The sequence below is a fragment of the Furipterus horrens genome, unplaced genomic scaffold (assembly GCF_987537825.1).
Source record: "Furipterus horrens unplaced genomic scaffold, mFurHor1.1.pri manual_scaffold_6, whole genome shotgun sequence".
NCBI lineage: Eukaryota > Metazoa > Chordata > Mammalia > Chiroptera > Furipteridae > Furipterus > Furipterus horrens.
The window spans coordinates 19,890,827-19,905,451 of NW_028327176.1; the positions used below are offsets into that span (position 1 = coordinate 19,890,827).

A 14,625-nucleotide genomic window follows, 5' to 3' on the forward strand; every position below is an offset into this window, starting at 1 on the left:
GAGACCCCAAAAAGTGCCTTTCTCATGGAACTTACTATCTAGTGCGGGAGATGGATACTCACCTAGACGTCTTGGAAATCAGTGCACATGCGCAGATGGTGGAATGAGTTGCCTCTAGGAAAATTCTTGAGTTAATTTTTAACTGGGGAAGGGGATGGGAGAGAGAACATTTTGGACAAAGGAAACCACATAGGCAGGGGGCTTATTGACAGAGAAAGTCACATGCTAGCAGCTGAAAGGCTGGTGTGGCTAAGGACAGAGATCAAGGGAAGATTTGCTGCAAGATGAGGGGTAGACCACGCCAGACCCTCTCGGTCTGTTAAAAATGTTGGCCCACTTCTGCCTCTCTGGGAACACATTTAGGTGTTTTAGAAAGGGTGGGATAAGTGGACTTGGCAAAAACACCCCCAATTTCAAAGCCTTGGACTCCCCGCCAGGCAGCATGAGCTGTACCTGGTGGAAGTGGCTCCATGCCCTGAGCCTCATGCCTGTCCCAAGAGTCTCTGTCAGTAGGGTTGTGAGATGTTTCTCTTTGGGGAGCAGAAAAGATTTTTTTCATCAATTGCTTATTTGATAAGAATTTGTTTATGTAGTCCATGCTGGTCAGAAAGTGCATTTGGTTTTAATTTTCTCATTTGGCATGAATTTTATAGTCATCTATGAGGGTTCCATTCGTGTTCTCGTTTTCACATACTGATGCATATTATAATCCAAGAGCAGAGCCTGCACTTTACCTTAAGTAACTAAAATTCACAGTGCTGGTATAAACACAGCCCTGATTCATGCATTTACTAATGGAATGTGACTGACCAAACTGGCAAGTGATTGCTCTTCAATATAAATGCATTTATCTAGATTGGGTAATAATAATAAACGACTTCTCATACCTAGGTGTATGCAATCAATCTAATTGTGAGCACTTTGCTCCAGTTTTAGTGACAGAAACACAGCACCTCATTTAAAAGTAATTTCGCTTTGCCTACCAGATCAGTAGAATCGTAAGTAGAAATACTAAGTCACCCCGTTACTCAACCAAAGTGACACACTTCGCCACTTGTTCCAAGCAATAGCTTTCGTTTTCGCCTTCCTGAACTCGTGCATTTACTGTTAAAAGTAGGCAGGGTACTGTTCCCTGTTTTGGGGAAAATGCTAGGCTGTCACCTGTAGGTCAAGCTTCTCTGTGATGTAATTGCAGTTCCATCCATTGCTCATTTGGACGTGAGCTCATCTCAGTTTCTCTTTTGCAGATGATCCCCAAATGGATTTTCCATCGTAATTTTTTTTATGGTAGTAGAGCTTTCAAATTTTGAAAAGTTGAGTGTGGCAAAAAAGCAGATAGATATTGCAACATGCCTTTCTGCTCATATTGAGCCAATGAATGGACTGGATTCTTCTGCTAAACTCTGACAGTGCTCATGGATACCCAGCCATACTTTTTTGTTTTTGTTCCTTTATACAGGTTAGTTCTCGCTTTTGTACCTGCAGTATTCTAAAATATTTTCCAGAAAGTGCAGTCCTTACTTAAGCTCATCTTTGAGTTGACAACACATCTTGCCATATATATAGCCATGAATGCCATGAATTTTTCTAGTCTGTAGGGATTGGAGAGTGAACAAAATAAATTCCCTCCCCACCTTGCACTTCTACCCAAGAGCCATTGCACTTACAAATAAACAAACAAGCAATGAAGCACACGGCGTGTGAGATGCGATGTGTGCCATGGGAGAGAGACAGCAGCCTAAGAGAGAACAGGGAGTGTTAGAGATTCTGTGGTCGTCAGCGATCCATCGTGCACAAGGTATTCCTTGGTTTTTGTCTCTAACAGTTATTTATGACTAGTGGCATTTTATATTTTCAGTTCGGATAATTTAGGATGCATCGATGACTTTTTTTTTGGTCCAATTTTTAATGTAGGAGAACATTAAAGACTTAAAAAACTTCCCAGATCTTACTGCTTTAAGAAAAGTCTTACACTTGGCATTTGCTGGGTGTCATCCATAGAAATGATTGCTACCTCACAGGGCTGTTCTGTCCCGTACGTTTAATTAGCCGCTGCCTTCCACCGCTCTCCTCTCACTCACTGCATATTTTAAAATTATGTAATTAAACATGTACAGTGTTGAACATAATAGTACTTTTATTTGGAAGTATGCTTAGGTTTGTTTTTTTTTGAACTCGTCCGTCTTCATTCCAATGTGGCTCATTTTTCTGTGAAATGGTTTAATTAGGAATTAAGACTTGCTATTTTGACCCTTGCATTCTGCAGGGATTCGATGCCAGTTACACTTTCTGCTTCTTTCACTAACTAAAAGGTGAACTTGCTGAAACTGTTAATGGCCTCTTTGTCTTCATGCCATGTATGCTGGGTCTTACTGATTGATGCTTCTCCTTGATTTATGAATTAGAACAGAAACTGCGGCAGAGACAGGTAAAATGTCAGCAGTTGTTGTCACTTAGGAACACAGTCTTTCCTAATGTTTAGCTCGAGACACACAATCCTTCATTCTCAATAGTTTATTGTCCACTTTCAGAAACATCTGTCCCTCAACATTTTCTGGCAACTCTTGTTGGCTCCTCTGTGAATGTAGCTTCTTCTTTCAAGTTGTGGATTTTGGTCCTCTCTTGAGAGCCACTTCCATCCTTCAACGCTGTGTTCCTTGGACCTCACGTTCCGCCTGGACTTGTTTTGCCCATTCGATCCCCACCTCTAATGACCATTTCATCACCCTGAGTTCTGTCTAGTTCCAACTGGCTGCTCAACCAGGACTTTTCTTGAGGGAAGCCAGCCTGACAGGTACTCGGTTCACAGGTTTCTCTTGATTCATGGAGAACTAGCCTGACTCCAATCTGATGAGAACCATTCCCCAAAGGAAGTGCTCTAATATTTAATTGTTTAACGGTACTTTTCGGTAACTGACATACAGATCATATTTCCCTGAATTTAGACAGACTTGGGACTATGTGACCACCCTGCTCTGAAGCTTAGTTTTAATATCTGTAAAATGAGGATTGAAATATTTTCTTCATGTGGTTTATTGTCAGAATTAAGTAAGCAATACAAATCACCTAGTAAGGTGCCTGACATACGAAAGGACCCAATAAACGTTATAACCCTTCTTTTTCCAACTCTGTGACCTTCCTTTTTATCTCCCTTCTCCTGAAATACAAGAAATGCAGTAATAACTGATACCTGTTAAAACCAACTACATGTTGGATTTTTCTGTATAATAATCATCTTTCTGGCATTCTTTAAGCTCATCTCATGCAATTTTTAACTCTTCCTATGTCAGCTTTCTCTTATGAATTTGAGTAATCTTGTATCTTATAGTTTCTTAGGTTATGATTAGAGTAATCCTTCCTTGTCAGCCCCTAATTAAGTTAATGATTACTTTGTGAATCACCGTTACTTTTTCTAAATGTAATAGGACTTAGGCATTTGAAGAACTTAGTATCCTTCAACCCATTGACAACGGGTTAACCACAGTCTTAAACAAAACCAGGCTCGTTGTTCTAGGAGTTCCTTTCACACTAGGCTTTATTTTCAAATTTTAAGATTCATTATTAACCTTTATGGAGTATATGAATATTCAGAGACTTATCTGGAACTGGAGGCTTTCATCCTACATTTATTTTTTTACATAAGATGGCAACTGGGCTTACCATATCCCTTTTGTGGCTATTATAAAATGTCAACATCAGACTTATCCCTAAATCATTAGGTGCTAAAGGAGTCTCTAATCAGTCAATAAACCATTATTGGGCACCTAAATATATGTCTGCCAGATGCCAGAGAAAAATTGAAATTGTAAAACAGCAAAATAAAACAGAATAGTATGTGGTTACCTGGGGTGTGGGGATTAGGAAGATGTTTAAGGGCACAAACCTGCAACTGATTGATAAATAAGTACTGGAGATCTAATGCACAGCATAGTGATTTAGACAGTGGTACTGAATTATAAACTTCAAGAAGACTAGATCTTAGTTGTTCTCACAGGAAGAAAGAGAAGGAAATTATGTGATGTGATAGAGGTGTTAGCAAATGATGCTGTTTTGCAATATATAAGTATCGAAGCATCACTTAAACTTATACAATGTTCTATGTTAATTACATCTCAATTTAAAAAAATCTACTTTTGTGAAGGAAAATGCCTATGTGGGCATAACAACAAAAATCTTTATATAGTTTACAAACACCTTTGATTTTGTTGTTTCATTTGATCCTTGTGACAATGATCCCTGTAGTATAGATAGAGAAATTTATTCCCGAATAGGTTAATAGGTTTGCCAAGGTCATAGGTAATGAATGGCAGAGCTAGGACAAGATCCCAGGTCCTCTTTCTCCAAAGCTAGAGTTTTGTTTTGTTCTATACAGTATCTCCTGTCTCTCTCATGTCCACCCAAGAAAATTCAAGAACAGAACAATATAATTAACATAATTAGAAAGTATAGTTCATAGAAAGGAGAAATCTGTGTGGGTTTGGAATTATCCCCTGCAAGACGCAATAATAATGACTCATGGATTCTAGATCTGAAATGTCAGACCTGCACTGTAGATAGCCCACTTGAGTTTTGCTGAAAGACAGATGTTCTTTTGGAAAGGTAAGGTAAGAAGCCAGTGATTTGGTGCGATTAGTGGATTGATATTACGAGGTTGTCCTTGGCTCTTTATCTGGGATGTGTGTAGCATTGGCTCTTTTCCAGTTCTGAAAAGCTGTGATGAGTCTTCGAGGAACATATATTTTTGTAGGCATCTCTGCTACTGCATATTTTCACTTGGTCAGAATTGACAGGTGGCCTGAGACCCTGAGGACATCCTGTACCTTCAGTGCAGCTGAGGTTGTTCTATGACACTCACCTCACAAGCATCTGTGTCTCATTTGCCATGCTTGCTTTCCTGTCGAACATGTCCTTTCATCGTCTTTCCTATGAAAGACTGTGTTGAAGAATATTTAACACATTGCGTACGGGCGGTGAGAATTCTCGTCATTTCTAAAAGGCATTTGAATTCCCCGGTATGCAACGTGTTAAGGGATAATTGAAGTAATGGCACATTTGAGGCAAGGAATAATCCTCAATTATTATGTAGCTCTAGTGATAGAATAAGATGTTTTCTTACCATATCAAATGGTGCTCACTCACAAAGTCCATGTTGGCCACTGAGGAATGTAGTGAGGCTGAATGGACTCCGAAAAATAACTGGTTCGCAGTGCTGACAGGTCTGTCTCCTTGAAAGTACAGGAAGTAAGGCAGGCAAACAGTTGTTCTGGAACTAGTCCTGACCCACCAGTCAGCCACCGAATACTCTCCATACCTTAGAGGTCAGGCCCACCAGCGAGGGGCTCCAGACCATCTGGTGTGTTCCCAGGATTTGGGAAAGGGAAATTTCAAAAGGGTTCCTGACCCAGATGAAATACATCCCGAGGCAGTGAGAGAATTTGCAGGTGGGATTGTTGGCCAGCTGGGAGTCATCTTTGTGAAATTGTGGGGAATGGAAAGTTGCCAAAGAGCTGGAGAGAGATTAATGTCCTCATTTCCCCTAAAGAGGAAAGAAGGCGGAGTCAGGAACTAATGACCGATGAACTTCATATTGATCTTGACAAAGAACTGTAGACCGCAGGGTTCAGATGATGAGGTGAAACATTTTTAAAAGGAAGTGATGATCATAAGAATCCACCAGGGTTCAGTAAGGGCAAATCATACCAGACTGTCTTGACTGTCTCTTCTGATTGAGTTTTTAGAGGACTCGATTAGGAAATTCTATAGGCGGGCATTTCTAGTTTTCAACACGGCATTTTTTGGAGTCTATCAGAGTATTACAGATGAGAAAGATTAATTTGGATTGGACTATAGTATAGTGAGGAGGATTAATAAACTTTTAAACTATCATGTCCACAAAGTGCAGGCCTCGTAAACCCCTGACAACTTCCTTACTGTGGGAGGTTTTAATTAATTCATTGAATTCTAAATTTTTTCCCAAAATCCCATTGGTAAATTATTTTTGGAGTCTGGAAGCCATTTTTCTGAGGGTACAGTGTTTTTTATGATAAAATTTCCCTTTGAACTCATTATGTATATGAATTGTAAGAATTTGGGTAATATGAGTCTTAAGACTGTAATCTTAGAGTAAAATAAGTTTTGGTCACCAGTATAAAAAATATAAATGACACCCACCACCCACATTATCTCCCTCAGCTGCAAGAGTAAGGGGCTGTGAGTGGTGAATGGTGAGGTGGGTGGGGCCACCACGTTTCCCATGGCATTGATTCTCCCAAGGGTTGGAAGTAAAGGTTGTGGGGACCAGCTCTTCCTTCTGTGCCATGCAGGGCCCCACATGTTGGTGTCCTTGACTAAACTGAAGAACACTGGAAACCAATGAAGGTTTTTCAAGTAGAGAAACAACACCATTGATCGGATTTGTATTTTAGACACATTACTCTGGCTGGAGGTTGGGTATTGGATCAGAAGAGGGGCAAGGCTTGAAGTAGAGAAACAAGTTAGAAGATTCTGGCAGTAATCCATGTGAGAGAAAATGGTAGAATAAGAATGAAATAAAGTGGGGGTATTCGGAAGGTAGAATTGATATGACTTATTTATAAATTGAATGTGGGGGAAATGTAAGAAATCTAGAAAGGATGATGCCTGTGTTTCTGACTTGGGTGTTTGAGTGAACAGTGTTACCATATACTCACATAAAGAGGAGGCAGTGGGAAAGATCAGTTTTGGCCATGAAAACTCAGAGGGGTCTCCTAGACCAACCAGCTGGATGCGGGGATCTGCAGTTTAGGAGATAGGTCTGGGCTAAAACATACAACACTGAGTTTATTTTACATCTACCAAGTGAGGCCCCACTCTAGATATACTCCTCCTCTATAGAGGTTCTCTTTCTACTTGAGGTATAATTGACCTATAAAGTTATATTGGTTTTATATGTACAACATAGTGATTCAATATTTGTATACATTGCAAAATGCATGCCACTTTCAGGCTAGTTAACATACGTCACTAGACATAGTTACAAAAATTTTTTCTTTTCTTGTGATGAGTTACTTTTAAGATGTACTCTTAAGAACTTTCAGATTAGCAATGTAGTATTATTAACGGTAGTCACCATGCTGTTTATGACATCCGCAAGACAGATACCGTGTCACTCCCGAGTTGGACTGCACAACCGTTCTCGGCGGTGCAGATAGACTCTTAAGAAGCTACACCATCGTCTCTCGAGACGGACGGCTGCCGACGACGACGACGACTTATTTTATAGCTAGAAGTTTGTACCTTTTGACCCCATGTAGATTTACTTTAGTGATATTTTACTATACAGTTATTTCCTTAAGGACATAAGCTCCATTAAGGCCAAAAACTCATTGAATTCAGACTGTTCTATCTCCATGTAAATGATTGACTTCAAACGGTTCTGGCTCCATGCAATTATGTCTGTAATAAGTAAAGAAAAGAATAAACCCATCAAACTAGGTATTTTAAGACATTCTGCTTCATAGTAAATCATGGTAGTAGCTTGACAAAATAAAACTTTTATAAGTATTGCTTGAATAGTAATCTGTAATGTCTGTTAATTTACTTTAGAGAAAGTATCGTCTTAAATTGATTTTGCTATTACATTCTGCAGCCCTGTAAGTCACATTCCCTGGTGCATGAATAATTAGAGAGCAGTCCATACATTTTTCAACTTGTTAACATTTTTGAAACCAAACCAGATACTAGACTTGACATTTTCAGGTTGCTGTCAGGAATTTCCATGCTTAGTGTCTAGGCTCATTCTGTCCCATTATTTATTTGGCTAAAGTGTTTGGCTTCTTCTTTCAAGTTGTTTGCTTTCCATGTGTACAAAAGTGGATTCCCACAAAGGAAGGATGGCTAATGAGTCAATCTGGAAGCGCTATTTTTTTTTATTATGGAGAAAACTTATTTCACCATGATTTGTGATTTTGTGAAAGTGGGGCAGAGCACCTAGGCAGTGCCAACTTCTTGGCTGGCCTCCGTATGCGTACAGAATGCACCTGTGTGCACACAGATACACCCCCCCACCCCCCGCTTTGCCTTATCCTGGTAATACTTTATTTCTGAATTCTATTGTAAGAAAGATAGAATGTAGTTTTCATGAAATGCAGTGCAAATGAATGCATTCTGAATTCTGGATTGATGATCTAAAATTAGATGTCTGTTGTTTTTGTGGTGAGCATTGTAAAATGAAAGGGATATAACCAAGAGCCTTTTCCTCCTTACTGTCTGTCTGCTTTATGATGAAGATGCATTGATTAAGTTACAGACTGCTATATAATTAAGCCTAAATCAGGATGCTGCGTGTGTGCGTGCTTTAAGCACTTTGTGCTTTGTTTTTCCTCTTAAGTTTCTGATTATTCATGTTACATTATGTCTTCTCACGACAATCCACAGTAGGCTTACCCAGGGGCATTCAGATGAGGCCCAGAATTAATATTGTTCTCATAGGAGCTTAATGAACAGTGTTGAATGAAATCAATGAACACTTAGATCATTATTTTTTATATAAATGCTGTGTTAGCAAATAATAAAAACAAACATAACTCTCTCTGTTTCTATCACTCGACTTCACTTTGTGACAGAAACGTCCAGTGAGGTAAAAGGGCAGGCTTTGGTGTCAACACTGACTGGGTTCAAATTTTGGAGCCACCATTTTCTAACTGCGTAGCCTTGGGCAAGCTCTTGACCTTCTCTAAGCCTTGGTTCCTTCCCCTCTGTAAAATGGTTAGCTGGGTTTTGTTGAGAGTAAACGAGATAGCACGGGCAAAGCCTTCAGTGCCTGCATGCAGTAAATGCTTGATAAAGATTAGCTAATATTATTTTATCTGCCTTTTCAGCCTATCCCTTACCTTCAAACTGCCTGACTAGGTTTTATTCGTTTTTTCACCTTCCTGTTACACATTTTCTTGTAGTTTCTCTGGGTCATGAGGCATATCTTTTGCCTCTGCAAATTCTCACATCCTACCGAACTCATCGGTTCTCCAAGTAGAGCTTGATTCATCTTTTATTCTTGGACTATTTTCTTTTGTAGGAGATGTTGCTCTAGAATTGCATGCTATCTTTTGCTCTCCTGTCTGCAACAAGCTTTCCACTGAATTTATTCATAGAGCCTGTCTGGTTCCTTTTCGAGTTACTTTGTGGAAAGTAAATTAAGTCACAGGACCATCAAAAATGCAGCTCACTCCAGAGGTTTTTTTTTTTTCCTTCTGAGGACTAATTTGAAAGCTTACCTTAAGAATCAGCCCCTCTTTTGAAAATTCCCACTGTTTCCTTTCTAATGAAATATAACCTTATTCATGTGTTATTTCTTTTTTTCTCTCTTTGTCTTTTTTTTTTTTTTTTTTTTTTTTTTTTAATTTCGCTTTCTACAAGATGTGGATGAGTGCCTGGAACCAAAGGTCTGCATAAATGGCACTTGCTCCAACCTGGAAGGCTCCTACATGTGTTTGTGTCATAAGGGCTATGCCCCGACCCCAGACCACAAGCACTGTAAAGGTAAACACGGGGATCGCATTTCTCACTTTTATTTGAACTGCCATTAAGAGTATATGAGAGTAACTAGCCTTAGAAAAGGAAACCACACTACCTGTCATTTATTTTGACTGAGTTACTTGGGGCACATTTTGGGTGGCATATTTGAAAGTGGCCCCTCATTGGGGTTAAATGCAGACCATATATATTTCCATAAAGGAAGAGCAGCTATAAATCATAGATTTGTTTACTTAATTTTTTCTGGTTATGTAAGTAGTGTATGGAGTTGCACAGTTCTGTGAATTGCATGGTATATTTAGCAAATACAGAAAAGTAAACAAGATAAGGTAATAATATCATAATCTCATTCATAGATGTTCATATCTCATGGATATTTTATATAGTTATGCTCTGTGTATAATTTTGAATCCTGCTTTTTGTTACTTAATAACATATGTAAGAATTTTACTTCTCATTAGTAAGGCTGCATAACATTCCAGTGTATTGCTATATCACCATTTTCTTGCTGTTCTTCAGGTATTGAACAAACATTCTTTCCCAGCTTCTCACTATGTGAAAAAAATTTTAACAGTCTCATTTTTAAAAATGAACCTATGCCTGAATTTTAGGATTATTTCTTTAGTCACAAAAGTGGAATTATTGATAAGATGTTCTGAATGTTTTTTATAATTTTGACAGAACACTAAAATGTTAAAATGTATCTTTTTTATTGTAAAAGGTTTAATATTTCTGTGTTTAGTTCATTTAATTCTGAACACTTCTATTAAATATTAATTTCATTACTGTGTAATATAACTTAATATATTTTAAGTTATACAATTATAATAAATAATAACCTCTAACAAACATTAATTAAACATTTATATTTACCCTCATAAATTTATGTTAATATGTTCTCCCACTTATCAAGTTTTTAAACCAAAGTATATGAGCACTATATATAATTTATACAAACCTATGTATATGTGCACATATGTTAACATATACCCATTTTTCTAGTATATTGCTGTAGTTTGTCTAAGGTTACCCTACTTTTCTTTTTCATAATTCCTTTTCTAAAAAAGGTTTTAATTTTTTCTTTAGTTAAATCCATGGATTGTTTTCTTTTGCTTCCTACCACTGTTTTTATACATAAAAGCATGTTCTTTTAAAAGGAAAAAAGTAAGGAAATGAGTACAATTTTTTTTCTTTCCTAAATGTCTCCATGTAGGGGACAGATCTAAGGTTAATTTCTCACTATGGTAGGCAATCAGTGAACGGATACCCACCTGCCTTGTACCCCTGAAGCATCTCTCACCTGCATCTGACTTCCGTGCCTTACTCCCTTCATACAACAGAATACCAGCCACTCCTTTTTTTCCCAGGCCTTTCCCTCCTGGCCTGTATCCACAACTTTCCTACTACCTCCTTAAGCCAGGCATCTCAGACCAAAGTAAACATGAGAAGCGTCTGAAAGGTATTATTTCTTCCCTCATACACAGCGTTAGTGGAGGTGGTGGTGAAGATCTCAAGTGTTAGAAGTTATTGTTGATTTTATTTGATGGCTGCTTCTAGTTTGTTGTCATATCCTGTCATGTATCTTCTTTCTTCCCAATCTGCCTGCTTCTTTTCATCAGCTTATTCCTGAGAGCTCTTGTAATCTGTCCCACCCTTCTTATTTCTGATTTATTGGTCACTACTGCTTTCTTGAGCTTGCATTATCTGGCCCGCCCAAATCGATGCTACAACCGCCCTCTGAATATTCTGTGCTTACTTAAACCCCATACCCTGGCTGGTTTGGCTCAGTGGATTGAGCGTCGGCCTGCGAGCTAAGTGTCGCTGGTTCGATCTTCCAGTCAGGGCACATCAGAGAAGGAAAACTCTGATTCCAAAAAAACCTCCGCTGCCTTGCGGCATACCTCTTCAGGGGAAAGGCTAAAGGGAGTAAACCCCGACAGAAAATCCGGAGCCGGAGTCCCTAAGGCGGTTTGACGTTGTAGTCAACACCGGCAACTCCTGCGGCGCACCTGAAGCCAAGCTGTATTGACTCCGTCTTTCCCTTGGACCCTTCAGCTGCGAAGAGAGGGGGGGTCTGCTGCATGGGCAACAGCAGACCCTCCATATCACCCTGCCCAGGCTCTGTAGCTTCAGCTTCACTGGAGAGGACACTCCAGCGTCATCGCAAGATGTCGATTCAACACGGGAGGAGACAGATACCGTGTCACTCCCGAGTCGGACTGCACAGCCATTCTCGGCGGTGCAGATAGACTCTTAAGAAGCTACACCATCGTCTCTCGAGACGGACGGCTGCCGCCGCCGACGACTTAAACCCAAGCACCTGCTCATGATTATCCTGCCTTGCATACCCATCTTCTTCCTCACTGCTCACCTGAACCACGGTTCTTCCAGGGGTTCATCTGCAACCTTGAATAAATCATCTCAGGTTTTCAGATCCCATGTCATCCCTAAAATGTTGGCATGGACTCCACATGGGTAATGCTCAGAGTAAACAAATGCTGAATGAATGGCTCATTACCACTCTCTTATTCTTGGCCGTTGCCATCCTAGCTGAGGCTGCTCCTCTAATTGGTCTCCCTGGCACCCCAGGATTCTCACCATCAGTTGCTGCCACCCTCATAGTTCTCAGTCTGTGTGGCACTCTGCTGGGCTGCAGAGAAGCCTCTCTTCTTCCTTTCTTCCTCTCCAGTGTATCAAGGGTCCAGCGTGTTCCAGGCACTGTGTTCAACTGGAGATGTTACTGACAGGATACAATCTCTCCGAGAACTTTTACTCCTCGGAAGAGATGCAGACCTGCAACAGTTAAGTGTCGATAATAAAGTACCAAGGGATGGCCTCTTGAGTGTCATGTACCCCTGACACTGTGAGGACTAGGGTACTTTACCTCTGTGCCTGTAACTCCAACCTAATCCTGAGAAAAACGTTAGATAAATCCCGACTAGGGACATTCTACTGGATTATGGCCCCTACCCTCAAGAAAAGAAAAAAAAGAAACAAGACAACCAGAAACACAGGGAAAGCCTGGCTGGGGAGACAAGACACCTGTGTGCCGTATGGTACCCTGAACTGACTCCTGGAACAGAATGTTGGTGAAATCCAAATAAAATCTGAAGTTTAATTTAAAAAGAGAGAAAGGAAAGGCAGTATATCAGATCCTAGCTGTGTGAGCTTGGATAAGGTCCCTCACTTCACTAAGCCTTCCCAGCTTATCTCCAAAAAAGGGCAACAACAACGCTACCTACAGGATTGATGTGAGGATTATGCCAGATACACAGGAACAGAGGTAATGTGTGGAGAATGAGATCGCGTAGGGGCAGAGCAAGACACGTTGTAGCTGATAACTTGGATGATGATGTTATTTGCTGAATTAGGGGTCGGCAAGAACAAAGTTCTGTTAAAGCCAAGAAACGTGCAACTAAGTCTGCTTGCGTGCTTCCGTGATAGCTTCACAGAGGCGTTGCTATTTGAACTTGGTCTTAACGTATTGAACGTGAAGGAAAGGAAAATTAGCAGGAAGAGGAAACAGCTTGGAGGTGGGAAAAGGCTGCTACCTCCACTAGCCACTTAACCTTGCCCTCTACTCCAATTCTCCTGGTGTCTTTCCATTACAGTCTGGGGCACAACCAGGCAAGATCCCCCAGCTTCTCCTTCAGAAACCTTCAGTGCACTAAACATTTTCCTCACTTACCAATCAAAGCCCTTCCTTTTTATAATAATAAATTATACAACATCCTTTTTCTTTAATTATTTCATAATCTTTCTCAAACCACATCAGCTCACAGATGTCAAATTCTTCCCAGATTTTAAATTTCTCCCTTTTCCAACATTCCAGCAATACTCATTTTGTCTTCACCTCAATTTATCAAGTTGTAAATACATTACTTAATGCATTAATTTATTTCTACTGGCTTCTTTGTATCTCTTTGCATCTGTACATTTTAGCACTGTATGTCCTAAATTTATAAATAACTAGAGGTAGTCTCTATTTTAACTCTGAGCTGGACTTGTCATAGGAATATGTGCAAAAAGTCCCTTAATTACCTTTCAGAGAATAATATCTTCTTTTCATTTCTTGGCACAAAAGAGAGAAGACATTTGTCCTGCATGCCTAGCTTATTAGAAAGCTTTCTTTTATCATAGGAATTTTGTCCCTCATCCGAAAAGAAAAATGCCTCTTTTATCTGTAGAATGCAACTGCATCTGTTCCCTTTGGTTATTTTAAAGACTTAAAGATCACCTTATTCAAGATAACTGGGTTGCCTCAAGTTATTCCAAATGTGTATGTCATTACTTATAACGAATTACTTCTGACCGTCTTCCCAATTTAAATGAGGAACTTATGTAAGATGTCTGGCTTACCCTGAGACTACTTGGAATGGAGGGTCTGTTCTTGTGGCAGACATCTTCACATGGGAATGCTTAATTTGTCATCCTCTTTGAGAAAGTCAGAAAGAGTCCAAGGCACTAAAACTGTTGTCAGACATTACGTGAGATCAACCAGCTACACGAGCTGTTGTTGGTCTTAAGCTCTTGAACTAAGAGATCTCAAGTATTTTTTAGAACGTGCTGAAAGGAAATGTGGTGTAGGCTGCTCCTTGCTGTCAGCTACTCCTAAAGCTAATAGACTTAGGGTGTTGGGAAGGTATAAAGTAATTCTTAAAATGAAGTTCAACTTGCTTATTTAATTTCTCTTTTGGTAGTCAATAGTTGGCAGCCAGGACTTACTTACAAATAAAAGGGATCAATAACACAATAAGTGAAACAGCAGTTTCTAGTTACCTAATTTCTATATAAAATTAAATGAATAAGAAACAAATTCCTGAACTTTAATTCGATTAATAGTTTATGTGAGTTTCATTTTTTTACTTTTTTAGTAAACATTGGATAAATGGAGACCTTTCTTCTTTCAGGATAAAATGCAAAAGATTAATGGCTCTCTATAGGTTAAGGAATGCAACTTTGCTCAGGAAACAAGTAATTGTCATTAATAGTGAAGGGGAAGGACTATGAGGTCAATTGAGTTCTCCTGGGAAAACCTTTTAGATGCATTTTAAGTATATTTTTGAAAGAAAACAATAGTCAGACATTGATTGCTAGGAGTTGGTTTCCTTAAAA

The 14,625-nt window shown here is 39.4% G+C and overlaps 1 protein-coding gene across 12 annotated transcripts in view; it reads left to right on the top strand.

Moving 5' to 3' along the window:
- The window catches only part of LTBP1 (latent transforming growth factor beta binding protein 1), a 376,691-nt gene that overhangs the window by 269,807 nt on the left and 92,259 nt on the right, over window positions 1-14,625 (top strand). For 11 of the 12 annotated variants that reach the window (XM_090281121.1, XM_090281125.1, XM_090281123.1 and 8 more), the window contains one exon: window positions 9,394-9,516. The exons of the other annotated variant lie outside the window; for it this stretch is intronic. In XM_090281121.1, coding sequence (XP_090137247.1) covers window positions 9,394-9,516 — 123 coding nt within the window. The remainder of the gene's footprint in view (window positions 1-9,393; window positions 9,517-14,625) is intronic. 12 annotated transcript variants of the gene reach the window in all.